The following is a 27089-nucleotide window of genomic DNA, read 5'->3' as shown; positions in this document are numbered from 1 at the left end:
TAAGAAACCTAATTAATTTCAGTGACTCAGACATTTTGGGATAGGATTAAAGAGCAGGCAAAAACAGGGCAAAGCTGGCAGCTTACTTTGTTTAAAGATTTAGTGGCCCTTTTACTAAGTGGCGGTAAGTTCTAAGGCATGCTTACCGCACGCTAAAAGGCACTACCGCGGGAGGCATTCAGGCATCCTGCAGTAGTTCTGGGATCAGTACACGCTACCCACATACTAAAAAATAGTTTTTATTTTTTAGCACAGGGGTGTGCTTGGAGGCGCTAACTGGGTAGTGTGGGAAAATTGCCATGTGCTGCCCAATTAGCGTGGGGTTAGAACGTGAAGCCTTACTGTCTAATAAATACGTGGCAGTAAGGGCTCATGTGCTAATGTGAAATTAGCGTGCGGCCATCAATGGGGAAATAGAAATTGTGGCCATTTTACAGCTAAAATTGGCCATAGCGCACAGGAAAGCCTCATGCTACTAATACCACAGACCACATTTTTGTGCAGTTTAGTAAAAGGGCCCCTTAATTTCTTTCAGCTTCTATAAGGGGGGAAAATCCACAGACTCCACAGAAAACACTGTGGAAGACATAATTTGAACAAGAATTTCTGGGGGACTTTTGACCAATTTAGAAATTTTGCTCGCCAGAAAAAAAATGCCCACCACATTTTCTTTGTAAGATTCTCTTATTTAACCTTTTTCTGTGCATTTTTTTTTGAATTTCCAGAAACTGCAAAAAAATACTATCCCTGGATAAAAGAGACACTGATTCAAAATTGTGCAGACAAACTGAATTACCAGTTTGTTTTTGTACTCTGTCCCATTTTTTCAAAAACTTAAATCTGACTCCAAATATCTTTGTCCATAACTAAACTCTCTTTTGTTTATTTGTAAATGCTCAAACTTGGTTAGATAAATTCTGGTCCTTTTTTCATCTGGATTTGCTTGGTGTTCCAGTGCTACTTTAACCTCAGATGTAAACTGGAAGATGCAGTTTGTATACAGTTTTTTGAAGTGATCATGATGAGTAACTCTTGGTCTTACAACTCTCTCAGCAGCACTAACATTCATGTCTACTATACTGCCCTGAAAAGCCACAACACAGTAACTTTTGAGAATGTAAATATGAGAAAACTGATTTATTTGACTAAATCCCCATGATTTACCATTTCATTTATTACCGTTTATACACCACCCTTGTCCAGATGTAATTCTTGACTAAAACTAATATAGTACTATGTTCTGGCTTAACACATGGAAAAATTATGTTCTTTACCTGATAATTTTCTTTCCTTTAATCATACCAGACCAGTCCAGACTAATGGGTTGTGTCCATCTACCAGTGGAAGGAGACAGAGAAAATAGTTCCAAGTAAACCGCCCCTTAAGGGTATCATGCAGCCTGGAATGTTCAGTATTTCGAATAGTCAAGCAATGGTGCTCTGAAGTCTAGAAGAAAACACAGTTAATACCAAACAGGCAAACTCTTGGAGCCAATTTGCAGAACCTCACTGTTCCTGCTTGGCCAAAGGCAACTGCAACCTCCCCTCACAGTAAAGTAAGCGGGAGGGCATCTGGACTAGTCTGGTATGATTAAAAGAAAGAAAATTATCAGGTAAGAACATAATTTTTCCTTCCTTGTCATCTATACCAGACCAGTCCAGACTAATGGGATGTAGCAAAGCAGTTTCCCAAAGAGGGGGGGGGGGGGGGGGGGGGGGGGGGAGAAAAGAAGAATGCAGAAGGTTGAAAAATCAACAAAGCTATACACACAGCAAAAAAATGATCAGCAGAAAAGGATTCGAACATCCGAACCACGAGGCTACCAAAATGGAACAGAGTTAGACACTAGAAAAGGAACTGAAGCTGTAGGATGTAAAACAAACATCCTGAGCAAAATAAAAATTAGGTACCCCTGTCCTGAGAGTAGTAAAAGAAGCAGCAAAAGATACTCATGTCAAAGGACCCCCCTTGGAAGGAAGGCAACAGTCGTATCCGAGCAACAAGGAGAAGAACTGTCTCTCCTAGACCAGGATCCACTTCTCCGAACCCTGGCAGGACAAAGACTAACTCCCAAACCTGCCGGTCTGCCTGGTCCAAGATGGTCGGATGAAGTGACCCTAACAAGTACTAGGAGTACGCAACCCCAAACAGTGCGCCACACTTCATAGAAGGAAGCAAGGCCCAGGAACCACCCAGACCCGCGCCTAGTGAGAGAATCAAACTCCACAGAATAAGAAGAGACTCCTGAGTCCAGAGAACCAACTAACTGGAGTGCTAGTCTCTCCAGGAGAACCATGAAGAAAAGGGAAGCAGCATACCAGGGTACAACTGTACAAAGAGAGTACTACTAAACCAGCTGGCTCTGGACTTAGGGATGAAAGAACAGCGCCAAGACAACAAACAGAGACAAAAAGAAAGAGAGTCGAGAGCCACACTGTGGAGAAAAGAGCAGAGATGAATTCAAACTCCAGAAATGGAGAAGCTTCACGCCAGCCACCAAGAGGCTACGGCAAGAAAAGGTGCCACAGAAATGGTAGCTAACAGGAGACAAGACAGCCTTGTCTAGCAGTCTAAACTGCGGTATGCCATAGCTGCCGAGAAGTTACTGTATTCAACCCGCAGAAAAAAGCTGAGGTTGACCGACAAGGTGAAACAGTGCCCAACAGGCAAGGTGAAAATATGCTCCACAGTCAGAGACTGAACTGTGCTGAAAGGACAGAAAAGAAGCTGCGCTCATCAGGCAGAGTAGGATCCGTGCTCAACAAGAACAAACGGATTTGCACTCAAAGCACACAAACTGAGCCATGCACCATGGGCAGAGAAAGAGTTGCACACCTCTGGCAAAGATAGAAATGTACTGAACAAGCAGAGAAGAAGCTGAGAGTAACAGACAGAGGATGAGCAGTGTCCCACTGAAAGAGCTGGAGGTTAGAGGTACCTGCAGAACTGAAGCTGCGGTAGCGATGGAACTGTGTATAAAACACAGACAAGGAGCTGCTTTCCACACGCAAACAAGGAGCTGCGCTCCTGACACTGGCAAGGAACTGCGCTCCAGAAGCTGGCAAGGAGCAGCGCTTCACATGCCGACAAGGAGATATGCTTCCTACGCAGACATGAAGCTGTATAGCACCTGCAGTCACAGAACTGTGCTCCACATACCACCCTGGAACTTCACCCAATTTGCAGAGAAGAGTTGTGCTAAACATATAAAGATGGAGCTACACTCAATAGGCGGTGGAGCTGCGCTCTGCACGCAGACAGGGAACTGCATTCCTTACGCAAAGCGAGAGCTGCATGCCACACACAGACAAGGAGCTGCGTTCCACAGGCAGACACAAAGCTGTGTTCCACACGCAGACACAGGACTGTGCCCCACACTGAGGCCTGCAGAGAAAGAACTACACTCAACATGTGACAATGGAGCTTCGTTCAACATGCAGAGATGAAAGGTTGCAGAATAAGCAGCAAAGGAACTTCACGCAACATGCCATGATAGAGCTGTCCTCAACATACAGCAATGGAGCTAAAGCCAACCCGGAACTGTGCCCAACATGCAACGATGGAGCCGTGCCCAACATGGAACGGTGGAACAGCATGGAATAATGAAGCTGTGCCCAACATGGAACGGTGGAACAGCATGGAATAATGAAGCTGTGCTCAACATGCAGTGATGGAGCTGTGCTCAAATGCAGTGATGGAGCTGTGCTCAAATGCACTGATGGAACTGCGCTCAACATGCAGTGATGGAGCCGTGCTCAAATGTAGTGATGGAACTGCGCTCAACATGCAATGATGGAGCCGTGCTCAAATGTAGCGATGGAGCTGTGCTGAATATGCAGCGATGGAGCTGTGTTCTACATGCAGCGATGGAGCTGTGTTCAACATGCAGCGATGGAGCTGTGTTCAACATGCAGCGATGGAGCTGTGTTCAACATGCAGCGATAGAGCTGTGCTCAACATGCAGCGATGGAGCTGTGTTCAACATGCAGCGATGGAGCTGTGTTCAACATGCAGCGATGGAGCTGTGTTCATCAAGTAAGATGCATAGAAGGAGTCCAGGGGAACAGTCAGGGAAGAATGTTTTGCCAGGAGGCCAACAGGAAAGGAGCACAACTTGTGGAAATACAGACCTTGTGCTGCACTCACCTGGCCCAGAGGGACTAAAACTACAAGAAGAGAAAGCCCCGTGTCCTAAGAGACACTCTCGGCCCTCAAGTGGTCTCTGACCCACAATGACCGCCCTCCTAATCAACCGATACGGAGCAGCAGTCAACATAGGGAAAAAACTCCGGCCAAGAGAGAGGTAAGCATCACAGAGCTGGAATTCTCAGACCATAGGGAGCAAAATGCAGCTATAAGGAAGTGAGGAAGAAACAACTCTCGCCAGGCCAGGAACAAAGAGGAAGCTGGCCACTAACACCAAACCGAGGAAAAACCAGCTAAGGGAGAGTCAAACTCCAGACCTAGAACAGAGCCAATTCCTTGCAGAAAAAGTAGAGAAAAGCGCAGAGCTAAGAGGCGATAATCCAGATGCACAGCAATAGATCTGCTCAGCAGGAAAGAACTGCGCTCCTTACAGAAAAAGGAAGGAGTGCCAAATGTGCCAGGAGAGACGCACCTGAAACTAGAAAAGGCAAAATCCGCCTGTGCCAGGCTAAAACTCCTGCCCAAAAGAAAGGAAGAGCTGTGGCAAACTAGTCCTAAAAAGGCACATTTCCATAAAGAGACACTGAACTGAGTCCAAGCAAAAGACTGGCAAGAATGGCGCTCCCGAGGGTACTCAGAAGAGGGATTTGAGCTAGCAGTTGCACACCAAGGGCAACTCGGACCCCTGCCAGAAGGAAAGTACCCTGGAGACAAACCAGAGCAGACAGGAGGGATCCATGGGACGAAAGAACCAGAACCTCCCTAAGGAAGGGAGGAAAAACTGCTGCCAAAACATGAATCAAATAGCAGGGGCGTCTCAAGCAAGATGCCAGAAGCAGCAGAGACCGGATGGTCTGAAAAAGAACTGCCGCGTAAGGCTGACAGGAATGAAAAATTAGCCTTGGACTAAAAAGACCGAGCCTGCAGCCAAACAGAGCCAGCGAGAGACTTCCCCCACTTTGGAAATGGCAGACTAAGACCTCCGAACCGCAAAGGTACAAGTTCCAGCAACGGGGCCGCCCTCTGAACCAGTCACCGTCTAGGACCATGAAGAGGAGAAAAACAACTGAGTTTCGTGATCCAGACATGAGCCATGCCCAACAAAAAAAAAAAAAAAAGGGTGCAAGATCAGAATCAGACGCCGGCCAGCAAAATTCAAAGAAACTTCGCAAGCGGCCCCCTAGAATATGTTGCCAAAGGCGGGAAAATAAATCAGGTAACAGGCAAAAGAAAGAAGGAAAAACAAAGTTTCTTCTTTTTTTTTTTTTTTTAAACAACCTTCCTCACTAGTGACAGGAATAAAGGTTTTCCTCAGAGGCAGAAAAGGAGGGAAAAACAAAGATTTTTTTTTTAAACAACCTTCTTCATTAGTGACAGAAATAAATAAATAAATAAAGGCTTACCTCAGAGGCAAAAATTCAGATATACCTACCACCACAGAAGAGAAGAACCCCACAGGGGAGACAAGTTACTCCATGTCACTATCAACCATCACCCTGCTAGAAAGACAGCCAGGGGAGATAGGGGAGGGGAGGGAACCAGGGTCACTGGGTATCACCCTAGCTGGCAGATGAGGAACTCAGGACCACTGAGTATCAACTAAAACTAGCCCCAACACGGCTACCAGCACACCTCCGGCTCCACTGTCACCAGAAGAATCTGGGGCAGGAGCTACCAGCCAGCAATCCAGAGCAGCTGCACAATCCGTCCACCATCCGCTAGGAGACAGAGAAAATACTGAACATTCCAGGCTGAACGATATCCTTAAGGGGCGGTGTATCTGGAACTATTTTCTCTGTCTCCTTCCGCTGGTAGATGGATACAACCCATTAGTCTGGACTGGTCTGGTATAGATGAAAAGGAACTCCCATTTATCACGAGATACGGCAATGCAAACACGGCCCATTCAAAGGGAATGGGCTGTGTCGGCATTACCGCATCGACAGTGCTAGTGCAGCTTTGTAAAAGGGGAAGTTGAATTTTTGCTACAGGTTTGAAAATACATCCAAATGTTAAATGTTTTCCATATTAAGAAATACACAGTAACTACTACTACTACTTAACATTTCTAAAGCGCTACTAGGGTTATGCAGCGCTGTACAGTTTAACAAAGAAGGACAGTCCCTGCTCAAAGGAGCTTACAATCTAAAGGACATCTGGTGAATTAGTTAAGTTTTGGGAAAAAAAAATGAGTTACTGTGTTCTAGCTTTTCCAGTATATGTGACCATCTCTGGGAAAAGGTGACTAAAAGGCACCAGAAACAAACAAAAAAAAAAATGAAAATTTAATGAATTCTGTTAGAGGATGCAATTTGTGATACAACAGTCCAAACCCCATCCTTTTATGTGAAAACAAATTTTAAAAACGTTACGGAAGTTCAAACATGTAACTTTTGCAGACTGCTTATGGACCCATGACATGAAGAATCAGCCATTCTCAACATTTTAGATGTGCTACTTTAGTCACCTTTTCCCAGAGATGGTCACATATGAGATCAGAAGGCAAGATACGGCATTTGCAGAGGTTACATAATTGAGGGGCCCTTTTATAAAGTGACAGTAGGGCTACCATGTGTGCAGAGCAACACCAAATCGACACAACCGCCCGGTTAGCACGCCAAATGGCGGTAACATCAAAGTTGGCATGCACTGCTTCCCGGGGCGTTCCTGGCAGTAATCGGCAGAGTGGCCACATTGTCGCTGCATGGTTACCGCGTGTGTAGTGCATGAGCCCTTACCACTAGGTCAATGGGTGGTGGTAAGGGCTCAGGCAGTAAATAGTTGAGTGCTATCTTTAATTCTAGTGAATGGTCATTTACTGACCCCATTGAAGAAAGCCTTTTTTCTCAGCTGCTGTAAAAAAATGGCCCAGCACGTGTCAAAAACATGCACCCACATTTTCCTAGATCTTGGATCATAATTTGTGGTCGATATAATGTAGGATAATTTCCGTTTTGATTTAAGTTCCTTTAATGTTATCTTGATTGATTTATGTTGTATTGCATAAATGTAAATTTGAAATAAATATAAATAAAATATTAAAAAAAAAAAAAAAAAACATGCACCCACACTACCACAGACCATTTTTTTTTTACTGTGGCTTAGTAAAAGGACCCCTGAACGGGCTGAAAGAAGACCAGCGGTCTATCAGGTCCATCAAGGTTTCATTTCATAACAGGTATTATATCTCATGCATTTGTTTGAAACACAGGCCTACCAAATCAGACACAATATGATAATCACATTTAAAAAAAAGGAGACAGAAAGCAACGTATGTTGTTATGCCAATATTTTGTGTATGTTACTACTAGATTATCAACTTGCTCCAAAACATCTCCAATAGCTTGAGAATTAACATGGATCATTAGAAAAGTGTTGTAAATCACATCAAAAGATGCATTAAGGGGCTCTTCTATTAAAGGGTGCTAAGGCTACCGCACAACCACATTAAAGGATTTTGTGGTAGTTTGCCTGATTCTGTGCGTTAAACAGCGAATTACCTAATTTTTATAATTTTTCTGTCGGGGGTGTGGCATGAGCAGGGAGTGGGTGTGGAAGGCGTTTGACAGTTAACGTGCTGCACTTACTTTGAACTAACCCCTGGATTCTATATAGCTCAAATTAAGTTGTGCACGCAAATCTGGTCATATTATGGATTTGGGCGTGCAACTTAATTAGATAACAAGCCAATCAGCACCAATAATTGGCATTAATTACAATTTATGCACACAACTGTCTAAGCGTATTCTGCAACGTGATGCATATAAATTCTAAGTCGCGTAGCTAAAAAGGTGGCATGGCCATGGGTGTTTCTCAAATCCATGCGCGTTGTTATAGAATACACCTGGTCCGCACCTAATTTTGGCATTTACACCAAGGTTTACTTGGTATAACTACCTATGACTAAACGTGGATGGGCTCTCGGTGTATTCTATAATCCACATGGAAATTTAAGCTTATTTCATATTCCGTAGGCGTATGTCATTTCGGCACTGATTTTTTAGGCATAATATATAGAACCTAGTCCTGTCTAATGCAGAGTTAATGCGAGCCATTTAGGGGCCCTTTTACAAAGCGGCGGTAAGCCCAACACGGGTATACCGCTCGCTAAAAAGGAAGTACCACCTGGCTACTGCAGCAGCCTGGCAGTAGTTCCTACCCCCAGCGCGCTGTCATATCCAGCACTACAAAAATATTTTAATTTTTGTAGTGCCGGTATGTACCCGGTGGTAATCAGGCAGTGCCGTGTACTGCCCAGTTCCCGCCAGGTTAGTGCGGGAGCCCATACCACCACCTCAATGGGTGGCGTTAAGGCCTGCCCCCTAAAATGGCCGCGTGGCAAGTGCTTCACTTGCCACACAGCCATTTTCTAAAGAAAAGAAAGACTTACCTTTTACCCGCTGTGGTAAAAGGGGGCCTTGGCACGTGCCAAAAACATATGCCGATGTCAGCGCAGGCCTCCTTTTGCTGCAGCTTGATAAAAGGGGCCCTTATTGCCTCCTAAATAGGAGGTGCTAAGGACTAGATTCTATATATTTTATTTATTGGATTTATTAACCACCTTTATGAAGAGATTCACCCAGGCTACACCAGGTACCGTTTAACATAAAACTTACAATTTTGTTAACAGCATAATAATATTAAAATAACCAAGAATAAACATAAATACAATAAATGAGGTAAATTTGAAAACAGTATATGGTGCCTAAAAATTTCGATGTAAAACATAAAAGTGCTATAAAACCTCGCCTAAAGTTAGGCACAATTTATAGAATACAGTGGGGGAAATAAGTATTTGATCCCTTGCTGATTTTGTAAGTTTGCCCACTGACAAAGACATGAGCAGCCCATAATTGAAGGGTAGGTTATTGGTAACAGTGAGAGATAGCACATCACAAATTAAATCCGGAAAATCACATTGTGGAAAGTATATGAATTTATTTGCATTCTGCAGAGGGAAATAAGTATTTGATCCCCCACCAACCAGTAAGAGATCTGGCCCCTACAGACCAGGTAGATGCTCCAAATCAACTCGTTACCTGCATGACAGACAGCTGTCGGCAATGGTCACCTGTATGAAAGACACCTGTCCACAGACTCAGTGAATCAGTCAGACTCTAACCTCTACAAAATGGCCAAGAGCAAGGAGCTGTCTAAGGATGTCAGGGACAAGATCATACACCTGCACAAGGCTGGAATGGGCTACAAAACCATCAGTAAGACGCTGGGCGAGAAGGAGACAACTGTTGGTGCCATAGTAAGAAAATGGAAGAAGTACAAAATGACTGTCAATCGACAAAGATCTGGGGCTCCACGCAAAATCTCACCTCGTGGGGTATCCTTGATCATGAGGAAGGTTAGAAATCAGCCTACAACTACAAGGGGGGAACTTGTCAATGATCTCAAGGCAGCTGGGACCACTGTCACCACGAAAACCATTGGTAACACATTACGACATAACGGATTGCAATCCTGCAGTGCCCGCAAGGTCCCCCTGCTCCGGAAGGCACATGTGACGGCCCGTCTGAAGTTTGCCAGTGAACACCTGGATGATGCCGAGAGTGATTGGGAGAAGGTGCTGTGGTCAGATGAGACAAAAATTGAGCTCTTTGGCATGAACTCAACTCGCCGTGTTTGGAGGAAGAAAAATGCTGCCTATGACCCAAAGAACACCGTCCCCACTGTCAAGCATGGAGGTGGAAATGTTATGTTTTGGGGGTGTTTCTCTGCTAAGGGCACAGGACTACTTCACCGCATCAATGGGAGAATGGATGGGGCCATGTACCGTACAATTCTGAGTGACAACCTCCTTCCCTCCGCCAGGGCCTTAAAAATGGGTCGTGGCTGGGTCTTCCAGCACGACAATGACCCAAAACATACAGCCAAGGCAACAAAGGAGTGGCTCAGGAAGAAGCACATTAGGGTCATGGAGTGGCCTAGCCAGTCACCAGACCTTAATCCCATTGAAAACTTATGGAGGGAGCTGAAGCTGCGAGTTGCCAAGCGACAGCCCAGAACTCTTAATGATTTAGAGATGATCTGCAAAGAGGAGTGGACCAAAATTCCTCCTGACATGTGTGCAAACCTCATCATCAACTACAGAAGACGTCTGACCGCTGTGCTTGCCAACAAGGGTTTTGCCACCAAGTATTAGGTCTTGTTTGCCAGAGGGATTAAATACTTATTTCCCTCTGCAGAATGCAAATAAATTCATATACTTTCCACAATGTGATTTTCCGGATTTAATTTGTGATGTGCTATCTCTCACTGTTACCAATAACCTACCCTTCAATTATGGGCTGCTCATGTCTTTGTCAGTGGGCAAACTTACAAAATCAGCAAGGGATCAAATACTTATTTCCCCCACTGTATGTGTAGCACCTGTTCCTGTGACTAAATTTAGTCACAGCCATTTACACCAACTAAAATCTAGGTAAAAATACACGGGTAATTCAGACGTGAATTAGGCATATTCTAAAACACTGAGCATAAATTTTAGAAATGCCCACAACCCATCCATGCCCCTTCTATGGCCACACCACCTTTGACATCTGCATGGTTCCATCTACATGTATACCTTTATAGAATACGCTTAGCGAGCTATACAAATAAATCCTAATTACTGCCAATTAGTACCAATAATTGCTTAACATCCAATTATTAGTGTTGATTGGCTTGTTACCCAATTAAGTTCCCCACACAAATCAGCTATGCGTGCTGATTTGCATGTATAACTTTAGTCGGTGTTTACAGAATCTGGGGGGTAAGTCTTTCTGTGTTAACTGGGAGCAGGTACCACACATTAATCCAAATACTAATGCACAACCTGCAATAAAAAATAGTGGGACGCCCCCTTCTTGATGCGGTGTTAGTTTTGGGCTTCCCATGTTTTAAAATTCCACATTATAGTATGTTAATCCCCCCCCCCCCAAAAAAAAAATTAATCACCCTTTAAGTAGAAAAGCCCCTAAGTCTTTATATCAAAGAACTCTTGTGAGGAATATTGCTGGATCCTCTGTCACCCAAGGACAATAATTTTGGATCAGTAGGCTATAAACCCCTTAGAGAAAAAGTTGGTGAACCTCTTAAGATGGTTTGTATTCGAACACAATTTATAACTGAAACATGATTAGATCCTTACCTAAACCCTGACAAACAAAAAGTACATTAGCTGGTGATATTCAGCGTGAGATAGCCAGTTATCTCCGCTGAATATCAGCGCTTAGCAGCTAACCAGCTACATCGCATGATATAATCAGCTAGCCGTGAATATTCAGAGCTTGGCCAGTTACGTTTGGCATCCAAATCAGGTCACCCAAATACTGACTTGGCCAGTTAAGTTTAAACCAGCCGAAACCCCCCAGATATTCAATGCTGGCATTGACTATCCGGGTTCAGTACCAATTGTGGCATTTAGCCGGCCTGCCTCCCAGAGGCTGAATATTAGCCGGTAGGAAATTATGTATATTATATGTTTGAGCATAATTTCATATGGAGAGGTAAGTACATAATCATACAATTTGCAAGACACTGTGGCAGAGACAGAAAATATGCTGAGCACCGCAGGAACAGACAGTTCCAGTGATTGGAAGTCAGCTAGGACTAATTACTGTACTGTGTGTTTCTGTGGTGCCCAAAACAAGGATGAGGTCACTAGGAGGCAGGAGGATCAGGAACAAGCTGACTCTGGCTGCCTGTGCTTCCACTACTTTGGGAGATCTGCCAAGGACATTAAATCCTTGAGGAATTAGGGCCCCATCGTGTGTGCAAAGTCTCAGCCTGGGTCCCTGCATCCTCATCAGTTCCCAGCTTCTCCTTGCCTACAGGCTTGGCTTGTCCTGTGCATAGTCAGTGGCAGGGATCTGGAGCAGGGGTGCTGCTGAACATTTATGGGCAACGTGCTTTAACGCTGTGGGTGACAGGCAGAATGCAGGACTGACTGCAGTCCTGGGGGCTTGGTCCAAGCATAAAAGATCAAAGATAGGTGGAAAAGCAAACAGCAGAGGGCGCCTGACGGGGAGGAAAGAGAGAAGAGTGGAGAAGTTTGATTGGCAAGGGGGAGGAGGGAGAGAAGCGGGGCCTGATTCTGAATCTTTCCCCTTTTGTCTTTATCCTATGACCCTTCATTCTCTAACTTCCCTTATTTTCCCTCAAAACTCGCCTTGCTAGGGGAGGGGGTATGCAGAGTGGGGGATGAGGGATACTCATGAGCTCCAGAGAGATTGTAGCTTACGAAAGCAGCTCTGCCATTGCCATTAAAAGCTTAGTGACACTCTACAGGTTTATAACGATGTCTGTCCATAAAGAAGGCTGAGACAAGTTGTATCATTTCTCCAAGTCACAAGAAGTCCAAATAGAAGCCTGTTCCTCTGGAAAAACTGGTGGCTGCTGAAGGATAATCTTGGCATAGTTCCTCTAAAATGTCTTTTGATGGTGGCATGAGCTGCTCTTAACTTCTATAGTGAAGACCAAACTCAAAAACATTTGGACCTCTCTGCAGGACAGGAAGCCCAGACTCAGTTGTGAAGATTTACTCTGCAGGGTGGTTCACCTGTTAGCATATTATTTAAGCATTTGATTCTATCTGGACAATTAATTGTGCTAAGGAAACTAGGGGTTTACTTACTGTATCACACACTGATTCTGAATTAGTCTTATATTTCTACTTTGTAAATTTCCGTGTTAGAAGAAACTCAAAACTGTTTTATTTACACCCTTTTTATAAGAAAAGTCTGGTTTCAATTAAACAAGCTTATCATGGTGACAATTTGTAATCTTATTGTTGGAGTTTACAAGCTTTGTCTAAGCACTGTAAAATAAAATGTCATTTGTGACATTTGTTTCAATCTTAAGCTTGCAAATAGATAGAATTTGAAGAATAGGTTCCTCTCAGCTGCTGAATATGTTTACATTCCATAATGACAAATCATTTGCTCCTGGAACCTAAAATGTATAATATACATCAGAAAAAGTTGAAGATGCATCCCTGTTAGAACCTGATTCATGTGAACAGCAATTCTATAAACTGGCGCTTAAAGATAAGTAGCAATTGTGTGCATAGGTTACAGAATAATAGCACTTAATGTGAGTGACTGGTGCCACTAACTGGCAATTATGTGTATAAGCGCTAGGCATTATTCTGTAACATCGTTAGCTCTAAGTGCGAGGTGGCATAAATACGGGCAGAGTATGGCCAGGTCATGGATATGCCTCTGGAATACGCAAGTAACCCTATCATTTCAGGGCACAATTAGGCGTCAGCAATTACAACTGCCACTGACTTGGCCTGCTGGAGTCTAACTTTAGGAAAACCAATGCCCACTTAAGCTAGTTTCTATAATGTTAGCTTGGCGCAAGAAGCTGTTATAAAATTGGCATTATGGTGCTGGGGTACCTACATAAGTATTGTCATACTGGGACAGACCAAAGGTCCATCAAGCCCAGCATCCTGTTTCCAACAGTGGCCAATCCAGGTCACAAATACCTGGCAAGATCCCACAAAAGTACAAAACATTTTACATTGCTAATCCCAGAAATAGTGGATTTTCCCCAAGTCCAATTTAATAATGGTCTATGGACTTTTCCTTTAGGAAGCCGCCCAAATCTTTTTTAAACTCTGCTAAGCTAGCTGCCTTTACGACATTCTCTGGCAACGAATTCTAGAGTTTAATCACACTTTGAGTGAAGAAAAAGTTTCTCCCATTCGTTTTAAATTTACTACTTTGTAGCTTCATCGCATGCCCCCTAGGCCTAGTATTTTAGCACCAATTTATAGACTGGCTACCTAAGATTTTTAGGGGCCCTTTTATAACGCCGCGGTAGAGCAACCATGCAAATCCGGCACTACCACCAGCCTTCCACAGGAGTAGGGGGCAGTGCTGCCCCCAGTGCATCAGGAATTTTTTTTTTAACCACCGGGTTAGTGTGGGAGCTCTTACTGCCTCCTAAATAGGGGGTGGCAAGCCCCCCCCCCCCATGGAAATGGCTGCACAGCAAGTGAGCACTTACCGCAAAGCTATTTCCTTTTTTTTTTTTGCCTTTTACTCGTTACAGAAATGGGGTCTCGGCGCGTGGTGAATCCACGAGCCGACAATATCACAGGGTCCCTTTTACCACGGCATGGTAAAGGAGTCCTTAATGTGTCACTGGCCCTTATCCCAGTTTTACTCCTTTGCAGTTCAGCCACTGCAGACACAGCCCCGAGGTTGGACAGCATGGAGCGTGGCTCCTGCAGGAACTCTGCACAGATGTGATCTTGTAGCAGCCAGTATGTGTTGCTGTTGTGCAATTACCTGAGCTCCCTCCCTTCCTGGGTCCACAGAATCCTTTCCCCTTCATAAGAATAGCCATACTGGGTCAGACCAATAGTCCATTTAGCCCAGTATCCTGTTTCCAACAGTGGCCAAGCCAGGTCATAAGTACCTGCCAGAAACCCAAATAGTGGCAACATTCCATCCTACCAACCTCAGGGCAAGCAGCGGCTTCCCCATGTCTGTCTCAATAGCAGACTATGGACTTTTCCTCCAGGAACTTGTCCAAACCTTTTTTAAAACCAGATATGCTAACCGCTGAGTAACAGAAGTTGGGCTCAAGAATCAAATCCATGGCAATGCACAACACAGCTGTTAAGCCAACTCACTAGTGTTTGTTTAAATAGGAGACTCGGAGGGGCATTTTCAATGCAACATCGAACTCAAGTTTTGGACATTTTGCTAAAAACATCCAAAACTTGAGTGGTGAACATAGCTATTTTTGAACCTAAAAAAAAGTCCATGTTTTTGGTTTTAAAATCGCCTTTTCCCAGATGCTTTGTGCTCAGTGTGTTTTTCTTTTGGGACCATTTAGGGAAAAAATAATATCCATGAGAAATACGACCAAAAAACCAGTCATTGGGATGTCTGGAGGGCCATCATTCTTAGTAGACTGGCCACGCAGACATCCAAGCAGAGCAGTGGGGCAGTCTAAGGGCCACTGCAGAGGACTTCACATAAAAGGCCCCAGGTAAATATCTCACCACAAGCCCCTTATATTGTACGGTGAGCCCTCCATGAATAGAGAAAAAACCTACTGTACCTCACTGAACACCACTACAATACTTTCAACAAGCTTGCAGGTATCATCTATATATAGGTTCAGTAGGTATTTAATGGTTTTTGGAGGTCTCACATCTTCCACCACAAGTATACCAGTTAGAGTGGGATATGGGACTGGATCTCCTTCATTACAGTCCACAGCACCGACCACTAGACTACTCCTGGGACCTGCCTGCTGCTCTAACAAGAACGGCCATCATATCTGAAGCTGCCATACAGCCTGGTATGTGCTGTCACTGTCCCATCTTACGAGGGTGGAAGGTGATCTGTGACCACTGGAGGAGTAAAGGGGGTTATGCTTTAATCTCTCCAGTGGTCATTTAGGGCACCTTTTGGTTACTTATTTGTGATTGAAATAGGTCTAGACTAGGGGTGTAGCCAGACTTCAACAGGAGGGGGGCCAGAGCCCAAGTTGGTGGTGGTGTGGGGGGACGACATTTTGGCCTGCCTCCTCACTGCCACTTCCGCCCCCCCCCCCCCCCCGCTACCTAAAGTGTTTGTCCCACGCTGCTCTCACATTGCCTGGGGTCCTGTCCAATTTTCAGTTGCTGTGCATGCTCGTTTTAATGAAACTGAGCATGCACAGCGGGACAAACGCTTTAGCTGGCAGGGATTGGGGACCCCCTCCAGTCAAACTGGGGGCCTCAGAGCCAATTGTCCACTGGTCTAGCCAAAAAGTCTTAATTTTGGCCCTAGACATTTTTGTTTGTTTTATTATTGCGGAAGAATATATTTTCATCCAGCCCAAAACATGCCCACTTGAAATTTGAATGAACTGTGGAAAAAAAAAGTTGTGTAAACAAGGAGTGTTGAAAATCACAACTTGGGACATTTTTGAGAAAAAAATGTCCATCTACCAACTTATGATGTTTCTTGGACCTCTTTGTTTTGAAAATGAGCCCCTTTAGGTACCCATATTTATTTCCTAGCAAAACAAAACAACAAAAAACCCACAATTTGGCAAATTGTCTTCAAATCATAAATCCATTTTTCTACTGCAATCTTATTTTCTAGAAAAACAACTCTTTATGCAAAGTACATTTATAGGCTGTGAAACAGTCCTTGGAATAATTATTTCTTATATTCACAAGCAGTGCATATTTCATAGACATAGCTATAAATTGACTCGAGTACTTGCAGACAAGGTGATATATAATTCTCAGGTAATAAAGTACAAAATAAACAAATATGAATAAACTACACATGAGAAAACTGCATCTTTCAGTATCCATCTGAGATTTCAACAGCAGCACAGTGTTCAAGTAAAGTTTATTAATGTTATGGACAAAAATTAAGGAAGATGGAGAACTCCAGCACTGAAAAGCCCTGGCACATTACAGTATTTTAATTTTAACTTGTGACAGTTGGAAGTCATAAGTTCTTCTAAAGTGCTTATAAAAAGTCTAAAGTTGAAATGCAGTTTTCAAACTCGCTACTTGATCAAGTGAAGAAAAGTACAGGACATTACAAGGCAGAAACAGTTAGGTCGTACTACTACCCAAGTGTCCAACAATTAACCATTTGAACCATACAGGAGTGAAACAGGCAACGCATAGAGCTTAAAGAAATCTGAGAAAATGTCAAGATGCCTTAATGAAGTAAAGGTGCAGTATGCAATATTTATATTTGATGTTTAGAATGTCAGTGCTTTTTAGATGTTCTTTTGGGAAAATACTATAAATTTTAACTGCATTAAACCTATGCATAAATTTATTTTATCTAATGTCTCCCCCTCATATATACTGTATGTTTTCAAAAAAATCATACACTGATCTTCTTGTGGAGACAGCATTTGCTTTCAACCATGTATAGGCATAGATCTGACAAAATGACTTACCTGTGGGGATAAACGCAGGCTGTTGCAACTGCATGTTGGCTAGAGCCTGTTGGTAGTGGAAAACACTTGGGTTAAAGACTGTGGTGGCACCATTGTTTTTTTCAAGTGCTGGCCTCTTTGGTAAGGGTTGAAGTGTGCCAGGTGGCAGAGCCTGTGGATGAGGGATTTGTTAAAGACAAACAGTAAAGTAAAAACCAAAACACATTAAATAATAAATTATGCAGACATTTTATAAAATCTGGATTTGAATCACCTGCAACTACACGAGTTCAAGACAAGGGCTCGAAAAGCAGATAAGTACAGTAATATATTTTCTTACAGGACTCAACAGGTTCTCAAGAAGAGCAATTAGCGGAGACAGAGACAGACAGAGAATTGAAATGGTAAAACAATACTAAAGAAGCTTTTTCAGCTTTGCTGATTGTGCAGATAACAGAGGTTTCATCTGGGAGAACATGCCACAAAGAGCTGTTTCAGGCAACAAGCAATTTGAACGAATAGTTCTGAAAATCTTAAGTACTGATTTGAATGAGAAGACTGGTAAACGCAATATATAGGGGGGGGGGAGATTCTAAAAAAAAGGCACCTAAAGTTAGGCGCTGGGAAGATCCACGCTAAGCGCCAATTTTATAAAAGGTTGCTTACCCCCAGATTCTATATTGGTCGCCCAAAGATGGGTGCCAGAATTTCAACTTAGCATTCAAAGCGATTTATGAAGATTACCTTGCAAATCTAAGAGTTCCATATGGTCTGCCACGTTTATTACGTTGAATCAATGATCATAGTTTGGTTCTCCAGGGTCCTAATAGGGCCAATTTGGAGACAATTAGACACAGTGCTTATTTCTTTTTGACCCTTAGTTTATGGAACGATCTGCCTCTCTTAATTAGATCAGAGATATCATACAAGTAATTTAGGGCTAGCTTGAAAACCCATTTTTTCGATTTGGCCTTTCAGGATGCTGGAATACTAGACAGGGGGCAACAGTAGCTTTGCTGAGAATGTTGGCTGAATGTTGGCTTTAGCCACATATGAGAACATGGTCTATCCTCTTGAATGATTGTGCCCTTCCTTTTATTTGAGCTCAATCTCCTGTTTCTTTATATTTTTAACTATGTAGATCACCTTGATTTGACCTTGGCCAAGATTGGTGATCCATCAAGTTTTTAAATAAACACGAACAGGGCCTAAGACTCTGGCAACCAGAAATACTTTCACAATGAGATCCTTCAGGGAAGCTCTCTTCATTGACTCAATTGGCAGAATGAAGGTCTCTACTGAAGCAGGACAGCCTGCAGCGGAAATCAAATGTGTTTCACACTGTGCAAAAAATCTCAAATATCCACCTATGCTGCCAGTGAACAGCACTGGACCTTGCCACAGGAACACGAAAGAGCTGCCACTTGGGCCTTCATGGAGTTTAGAGCCAAGCCCTGCTCCAGACCCTTCTGCAAAAAATTCAAAATAGCAGGTGCCTGTGTTTGCCAAGAGAGATATGTCTCAGCTCAGTTTTCAGTTCTCTATCTCCACCTGCTGGTTGATGGACATAACTATCCCATAGATTCTGGAATAGTGGGAAGCTATGTAATGGAACTAGACTTTAAGCCAGTTTGAGCAGGGAAAAACTTATGTACCTGAATGTGTTACTTGTCCTGAGCTCAGATTCTGATAAGAAAAATTCTCAATCCAAATGTGAAACAGCTTGAGCTAATCTGCCAAGATGTCGCGACTCTCACCCGTGACGCTCTCTCCTCGGTCGTTGCGTGCCTCGGGTCTGCTGGAGAAGGCGCTGGCTGGGAAGGGTGGGCAGACGCTGGGCCTCTCCGTCACTCCAGAAGCTTGCGGTCTGCTGTTTGGCCGGCTCCGGCTCTCCGCACCGCGTCAGTGACTGTGGGGAAACGCCGGCCATCTTTGCAGCGCCGGCGTCCCCGAAGATGGTATTCTCTTCCGGGCGCGGAGCCCAGGAACACGGTGGACACTCCCCCAATGCCCGGGTTGGCTCATCGCGGCTGGTCGTTGCCTCCTAATGTTGACCGGCCAATCTGGGGTTCCTGGAAGGTTGCCGGAGGGGAATGCCTCCGGTCAGCTGTTCCGATGGAGGGGGCTATTTAAGAGCAGCAGTTAGTGGATGCCATTGCTTCGGCTTCTACTAGTGTGGATTCCTGGGCGCCTGTTTCTCTCATGGTTTGGACTGCCTTTGAACTTTTGCTTGGACCTGAACTTTTGCCTTTTGCTTGCCGCCTGCCTTTGCTTGGACCTGGACTTTGCCTTTTGCTTGCCGCCTGCCTTTGAACCTTGGCCTAGTATTGGACTGTTATCTTTTGCCCGCTACCTGTCCCAGTTATCCGGCCTTGATCGGACTGCTGGTGTACTTGCGCCCTATCCTGAGTTCAGATCGAACCTCCACCGGAGATCTCTGCCCTGCTTCCTCAGGTAAGACCAGGACTGTTCGGCTGCCGAATGCTGTTTGGCATAGGGGCTCACATTTTTGGTGTTGAGGAGCTTGACACAAGAAGAATGGGCAAAAAGTGCAGCATCCTGGTAGACACTTATTCATGGCTGTTACTGTAGCAAAAGTGGCTTCTACCAAGTTCCAAAATGTATAAGACTTATGTAATCAAAAATGTTTTGGTTTCTTACTCTTAAATAATTTTGGAATGTCTCTATAATTGCAATCATTTCAATGCTGTGTAGACTAGTGAAACAAACTCCTACTTTAGCGCATGTTTTTTTAGTCAGTAAAGGCTTTTACAAGGCACTGAATATAACGTCACATTACCAAATAACCATGTGACACATTTAGCATTGTTTTCCTGTGTATATTATTTCTGTTAGATGTAATGCTGCAATTTAATCAGATTTGAACTTTATGTGGCTTGTTCTCCGCACAATAACCCCCTGTTTACTAAGTTGAGCGGCAATGCCGACACAGCCCATTCAAAATGAATGGGCTGTGTCTGCATTAGCGCACCAGCAGCCACACTAGTAAATGGGGGGTGAAGTAAAAGACAAATATTCCTCTTTATTACAATCCTACTATTTTACTAGTACATTATGCCATCTTCAATTATCTTTCATGACTCAACTGACAAATTGGTTTAACATAACTCAGGAGCTTCTCAATAAGTTAGCCATTATTTAGAGGTAAAAAAAATCCCCTGAAATCCTGGCGACTTCATTTATTTTTATTTTAAAATATGTTGTATCAGTGTACATCAATTCAGGGTTATTTTCTTTCCTTATTGTTTTTTCTTTACTGAATTACAATGGAAGTTAACATAACACTTCCTCTATGGGGTGCTCATCTTCTACATGGTGCACCATAGCCAGGTATTTGAAATAAACCTCAAAATTGTCGAATATTTACAAAACGTCTAACACACAAGTCACTCACATGCCATGTTCAATAGCTAATGTACAGATAGGGATCCTTAAAGCCTCACTCCAAAAACCTGTAGAATATTTTAACAGTTTAATCACTGCTCAGATAGACTGTGTGATCCCTAAATAATTTGGTTACTGAGATTCAGCTGCTGTTGGTTTTGCTGGGCTGCAGTTTGTAAATGTTTGTTGATTCCATTTTCTTCTGGCACTTTAAATGGAACAAAAAAAAAAAAAAAAAAAAAAAGCAACATTTCATAGAGAAGAGTCTCAAACAGGAGGGGAAAAAAAGACGGCAACAGGCTTCTATCCATAAATTTCCTTGCACTCATCAATTTAAAAAAAACTTTCTGTAAAGTTTATAAATACTTAAATGTCACTTCAACTGATAACTTTCTTGAAAGAATACCCAACTGTACAATGGAACGTACCACAGGGGATTAGGGAGCACCATTTTTTTAAGATGGTGCTGCCAAAGTAGGAGTGATTGGGAAGTTCTTCTGCCCTCTTTACTTGGGGATAAGCCTGGGGTTTCGGGGAGTACATTTTTGTTTCTGAGAAGGTAGTTGGGGCCTCCTGAGGGGGAGGAGAGTATTTCTTTCCAGCTTTATTCCCATAAGTCTTATTAGTGGGATTTGTGGCCCCCTGAGAGACTTCTGGCATAGAGCCTGTGGCCCATTTCACAACATGCCACCACCATGAGAAGGGGCACTTTACTTTTTACATTTTTTTGTGAGCTCCCATAGCCAGGAATATATAAACGTCATGACCATGGCAATGCATGAAAATTTTCTCATGATATCTGTAGAATGCAAATGAGCCTGGAGTTCATCTGCATCCCATTGCTCAGTATTGCAAAAACAGCCTCCTAATTAAGATTTAATTCAGCTACTGGTGTACTTCCAAGAAATTATACTGGAAAAGAAACTTGCACGTAACAAACAATTCAACATAAGAACATAACCAAAAGTATCTAATAAGGATCTTAGTTTTAATGGCATTTAGGAGTTTGCTTATCTGAGAAATGTTAAACCAGTTCAACTAAATTCAGTTTCCTTCAAGTAACAAGAATCATCCCATTGTTTGTGAAAACAATTTGCATGCAAAAGATACAATAAAGAGAACACAATATATCATTTCTGATTTGGAGTAGACATTAATACATTACATTGTTAGGATCATGTATAATTTCATTTTCTTGTCTTTAGAAATTAAGTGATTGATTACAGAAAAACCTTTTGTTGCTTATTATAATTTTATTCATCTGTGTATTCTCAATTAACTACTAAACCCCAAACAAATATATATATACTTTTTAAGTTTCTAGTTCTTTTCTCCCCCTGAAGGTATATAATACTGAGATTTAATGCTGTATAACGGGTAGCATTTCAATCTAGCCACCCTTTTAGAGTGGTTAGGTTGAAATGGCATCTTTAGAAGCGATGCCATATATAGACATTTTTAGGTGCTTCCCTTTTCAATCCCTCTAGGTCTCTCAATACAGTGGATACTGGTCTCCCTGTTGGGTGACATACTATCTTATTCTTTATCAGATTGTACTTCAGGTCTTGGAAGGCACCACCATGCTGTGACTGCAGAGCTGAGGCAGAGCAGAAGCCGGGGCTCCCTGACTTTATATTCCCATGTAAACTGGCCTTTATTCTGCGGAATTCACAGGTGAAGTAACAAATCCCTGAGCTAACCTTTTTCTAGCAAAACAAAGGGGAAAAACATACCATGGCCAAATTGTGGCACATATTTGGCCATTTACATGGCATGTGAAGAACGCAGAATAGAGGCTGATCTGAGTAAAAGCACAGGCAAGGAAGAAGCATGGCAACACAACCCAGGACCTGCAGCAAAACTGGTCTTTCAAACAAAGAAAAACAGAAGATGCATTGAAAGTATGCTATTTAAGCTCTAGAATATAAAAATAATACGTTTTTCCTTTTAAAAATGGAAATCTAAATTTCAGCCCAGTACAATTTGAAATGGTCAGGTTCTCAAATATTAATGAAAAGGCTTACATGATCGAGAAGAGTGACAAAAAACACCCCAAGGCATAAAGTATGAAGTCCTAGGTGGCAAACATTTATCCTCAGTCTTCTCTTCACAGGTCTTTCCGTTTTATTTTACATCACACTGACCTGTGTTTTTTTTTTATTAGCCAATGACAAATGCCACAATGCTACTTCTAACTCCAAAATTAGATCTCCCCCATTACCCAAACGTTGGTCCCACAAACCCTGGAACCCACTCTTTGATTGCATTAAGCCAGTTTTAAAGAGCAGCCAGAAGCAAGATGAGATGGGTGCCAAGAATTATTTTGACAAATTGTTGCTCATATCTTTTCAGTTACTCTTCATCTCAACAAGTATATAGCATTAATAAGATGGTACAATACACTTATTGTGTTTCCCATAGTACACTTGTTGAAGGGCCGATTATATACAGCAATTTTTCCCATAATGCTTAAGTAGTGATCATTATCAACTCAAAAGATGGGACTTTATTGAAGCTGGGGAGAAGACTGAATAACATTTCGAAGGGGGAAATAACTCAATACTTTTTGCCATGGATTCTCATGCCCTAAGAATGTCGAAACATTTCAAATTGACATGGACAGACTCTTTATGGATCACATGAGACACAAATGAAAAGGTAATTATGTAGTCTAAGATGGTTACATGCAAAGCAAGAAGGTGAAAGGTCCAAGTACCAGGTCAAAGGTTGCCTCGAGGGGTCGCTTCAGTGATCTGACAGCTGGCTGAGTCTTAATTAGCAGGCAGCGAGCACATGATGGCAATGGGCCAAGGGGGGGTTCAAGCACAACAACGAAAAACAGCAAGCAAAGGTGTGTCAAAAGGAGAGCAACGTTGTGGAGAGGTGAAGAGAAAAAAAATGAATGCATTATACAATATATTAAAAGACTAGGCATGCACAACATGGGGTGTTCACTACACTTAATCTAACTCTTACTGGTTATTATTTTTTGCTCAATATGCTTAGCACAAGAACTACTGCCATGTAAATATGAACAAGCTTCTCAATTTTTTTTTAAAGAATTAAACATCATTTAATACATTTAGAATGCAGACTAGTGATATTCTAGCATGGTCATCTTTAAAAATGCTTTTCACCAAATCTTGGAAGTCCCAGGTAGGATAGAAAAAAAAAACCCCCAGTGATAACATTCAGCAGCATTTCCTTCCCTCTTAAATCCCATCCTCATTTACAAGGTGTGCATTAAACTGGCAGGCCCTGCCTTATGCATAAAATGGCTTATGCAAACAAAAATGGTTCTCCTGATTTATACAGTGTATGAGTAGAAAACATAAATGCATCTACCCTCAGATAGGTTTAATGAAAAATTTAGATCCTGCTTTCAAAGAAAAAGTGTTGTGACAAGCAATCAATAAATATTTTAAAGCCACTAGGCATTGCTAGTAATATGGTTAATTAGCTGTAACAGGGCCCAGTAGCATGAATAAAACATGTCGCCATTTTAAGTACTATAACCTGTTCTTGTTATTTATTAAACATTACAAAAACTTTGGCCATTTACAAATGCAGATGAGCACTAAAATACTGAATTTAATATTCTTTGAAAAACTATGAGATCAAGGGGTCTAGACATATGGTATTAAATCAATTTTATTATATAATATCTTAACTGTGAAAAATTGAGATACTGCTGCCATAGATAAATAGTGCTCATGCATGATAGATTCTTTATGTGATTATTAAGAAAGGTTATGATCAGACAAGTGGCAGTATGTATTCTGGTAATACACATAAACTATTATTTACAATTAATACGTGCAAACAGTGGAAAGTAAGAGCTTTACTCCTTGGGGAATTCTGCACAAAAAAATTCAAAATTCTGTACAAAAATTTTAAAATTCTGTAAACTTTATTTGTTAATGTTTTGAGCAGTATTCCCCCATCATAATGCCTGACATCCTACCTCAACTTTTTCTCTAGTTCTCAGTTCTCTCCCTACTCCTCAGCCTTCCCTGCCCCTCCCCAGTTTTCTGCCCAGCTCCTAGCAGCAAGACCCCCAGTTCTGTGTAATCACAAGGATCTCCTTAATGAACATTCCCCACTTTCTTCTATCCCCAGGCATATACACCACCTCCCTATCTTTCTCCCCCACACCCAGGGCACTCCCACCTTGCTCCAGAAACCCCTACCCCCAAGTCAATACACTCCCCCAGCTTGCTCCACTGACCAAACCTCTCTCCTTTCCCCCTGCCCCCTTGCCCCAATAACTCCTACCTCTGTGAGACATCACACTCAGCTTTCTCCAGCAATCTCCATCCCACCTTTCTCTACTGACCTCTACCCTGTAGCATATCTTCCCCCTTGTCCCCTGCTTGCTTCAGCTGTTCTCTCCCACCTCCACATTCCCTATCTTGCTCCAGTGACCCCTACCTCACAGTATACCTCCTCATTTTTTGCTCCAGCTGCCCCATCTCCTCCATTCCCTAGATCAATCTGCTGCTTTCTTTCCAATCTCGATCGTGGTGGCAAGAGGAGGAGGTAAAGAGTGAAAAATGATGTCTTACCTGATAATTTTCTTTACTTTAATCACAGCAGATGAATCCAGAGACGTGTGGGTTGTGGCCATATACCAGCAGGTGGAGATAGAGAGCACTGATTTGTCCTTATGGGACAGAATGCTCCCTGGCTATTCAGTATATGTCATATCATAGCAGAACGAAATAAGCAAGAGCAGTAGAAAACACCTTCCTCACAAAATATATATGAAATCCAAACTTGTCAAAACAGTAACTACCTACAGGAAAACGGGAAAAAAAACAAAGAGAACACAGCACAAACTTCCTTAAGACAAGGTCCCTAAGAGCCAGCACAGGAGAAAGAGTAGGGTGGGATTCTGGATTCATCTGCTGCAACTAAAGAAAAGAAAATTATCAGGTAAGACATAATTTTTCGTTCTTTAGTGTCAGCAGTAGATGAATCCAGAGACATGTGGGATGTAGCAAAACAGTACCTAAACAGGGTGGGAAGCTGACCCTCCCCCCCCCCCCCCCCCCCCCAGCAAGCATTGATGTTCTGAAGGATGTGTCCTCTTACGTGGAAACGTCCAACTGATAGTGTCTGACAAACATGTGAACAGAAGACAAAGTTGCTGCTTGACAGATCTGATCTAGTGCAACCACCTAAGCTTCCGTCCATGAAGCTGCCACAGCCTGAGTAGAATGAGCCCGAAATCAAGCCAGAGCAGAATAACCAGCCAGAACATATGCTAAGGAAATAGCTGCCTTAATCCACCGTGCAATGGTCATCTTGGACGCTGCCTCTCCTTTGCGAGGTCCTGAAAAAAGCACAAACAAATGATCCGAACGCCGGAAGACATTGGTGGCAGCTAAATACTGCAACAGCCCCTGCTTAACATCTAGAAGGTGGAGACGCCAGAATGCCAAAGGAAACTGATCCTCAGAAAAGGAAGGCAGAAACAATAGCTGGTTAAGACGAAAGGCAGAAACCATCTCTGGCAGAAAAGAAGGAACCATGCGAATGGTAACCCTGTATTAGAAAACCGGAGAAACAGAGTGCAAGAGAATGCTTGGAACTCAGATCCTCCAGGCTGATGAAACAGCCACCAGGAAAACCATCTTCATCGCGAGATCTTTGAGTGTTGCCTGCTGCAACGGCTCAAATGGAAGTTTTTATAGCACTTGAAGAACCAAATTAATATTCCATTCTGCACATAGAGGGCCCACCGGAGGCCGAAGGTGGGCAGCCCCCTTGAGAAATCATATGACGTCTGGGTAGGACACCAGTGAAGAGTGAGATAGATGGCCCCAATAACATGCCAAAGCCACCACCTGTACCCTAAGAGAGATGACTGCAAGTCCCTTCTGCAAGTCATCCTGTAAAAACACCAAAATAAGCGGAAGGGACACTTGATATGGAGACAGAGCCTCTCAGTACACCACACCTCAAAAAGTCACCACACTATAGCATAAGCTGCTGAAGTAGAACACTTTTTCGCCTGCAGTAAAGTCACAATCACATGCTCTGGATACTCCTTCTGTCTCAACTTTGACCTTTCAAGAGTCAGGCCATAAGACCAAAGGGGGATGGATTCTCCATCAGAAGGAGGCCCTGAGACAGAAGGAAGGCCGACTCGGAAAGTCGAAACAGCTGGTCTACCAAAAGCCGGATCATATCTGCATACCATGGTCTCCTGGGCCAATCCAGGGTGATCAGGATCACTAACCCCCTCTGAAACCGAACCTGATGCAAGACCCTGCTGACCATCAGCCACGGTGGGAAGATGTAAAGAAGCCTGGACACCGGTCAAGGCTGGAGAAGAGCATCTATGCTATTGGAGCTGCTTTCCCTTCTCCTGCTGAAGAACTGGGGAGCGTTGGCATTGCGTTGGGTCACCATCAGATCCAACACTGGAGTTCCCCAACAACAAGTGACTGCCCAAAAGGCCTACTCTGAGAGCTCCCACTCTCTCGGATCCACCATGTGCTTGCTGAGACAGTGACTTTCAACACTCCCACAATGTGGTCCACTGATAGTTGAGCCAGGTGAGACTCCACCCATTGCAGAAGCAATTCCACTTCTGCTGCCAAAACGGGGCTGAAAATGCCACT

At 43.1% G+C, this 27089-nt stretch overlaps 1 protein-coding gene across 3 annotated transcripts in view; it reads right to left on the bottom strand.

The window, feature by feature from the left end:
• MBNL3 (muscleblind like splicing regulator 3) overlaps positions 1 to 27089 on the bottom strand; it is a 243631-nt gene that overhangs the window by 25996 nt on the left and 190546 nt on the right. For 2 of the 3 annotated variants that reach the window (XM_030209574.1, XM_030209575.1), the window contains exons 6-7: positions 23177 to 23230; positions 17077 to 17227 (exon numbers count right to left, since the gene is read on the bottom strand). In XM_030209574.1, the coding sequence (XP_030065434.1) occupies positions 17077 to 17227; positions 23177 to 23230 (205 nt within the window). The remainder of the gene's footprint in view (positions 1 to 17076; positions 17228 to 23176; positions 23231 to 27089) is intronic. The other variant, XM_030209576.1, reaches the window with a different exon arrangement.

This window comes from Microcaecilia unicolor, chromosome 7 (genome assembly GCF_901765095.1).
Source record: "Microcaecilia unicolor chromosome 7, aMicUni1.1, whole genome shotgun sequence".
Taxonomy (NCBI): Eukaryota; Metazoa; Chordata; class Amphibia; order Gymnophiona; family Siphonopidae; genus Microcaecilia; species Microcaecilia unicolor.
This window is presented reverse-complemented; position numbering and strand designations above follow the sequence as displayed.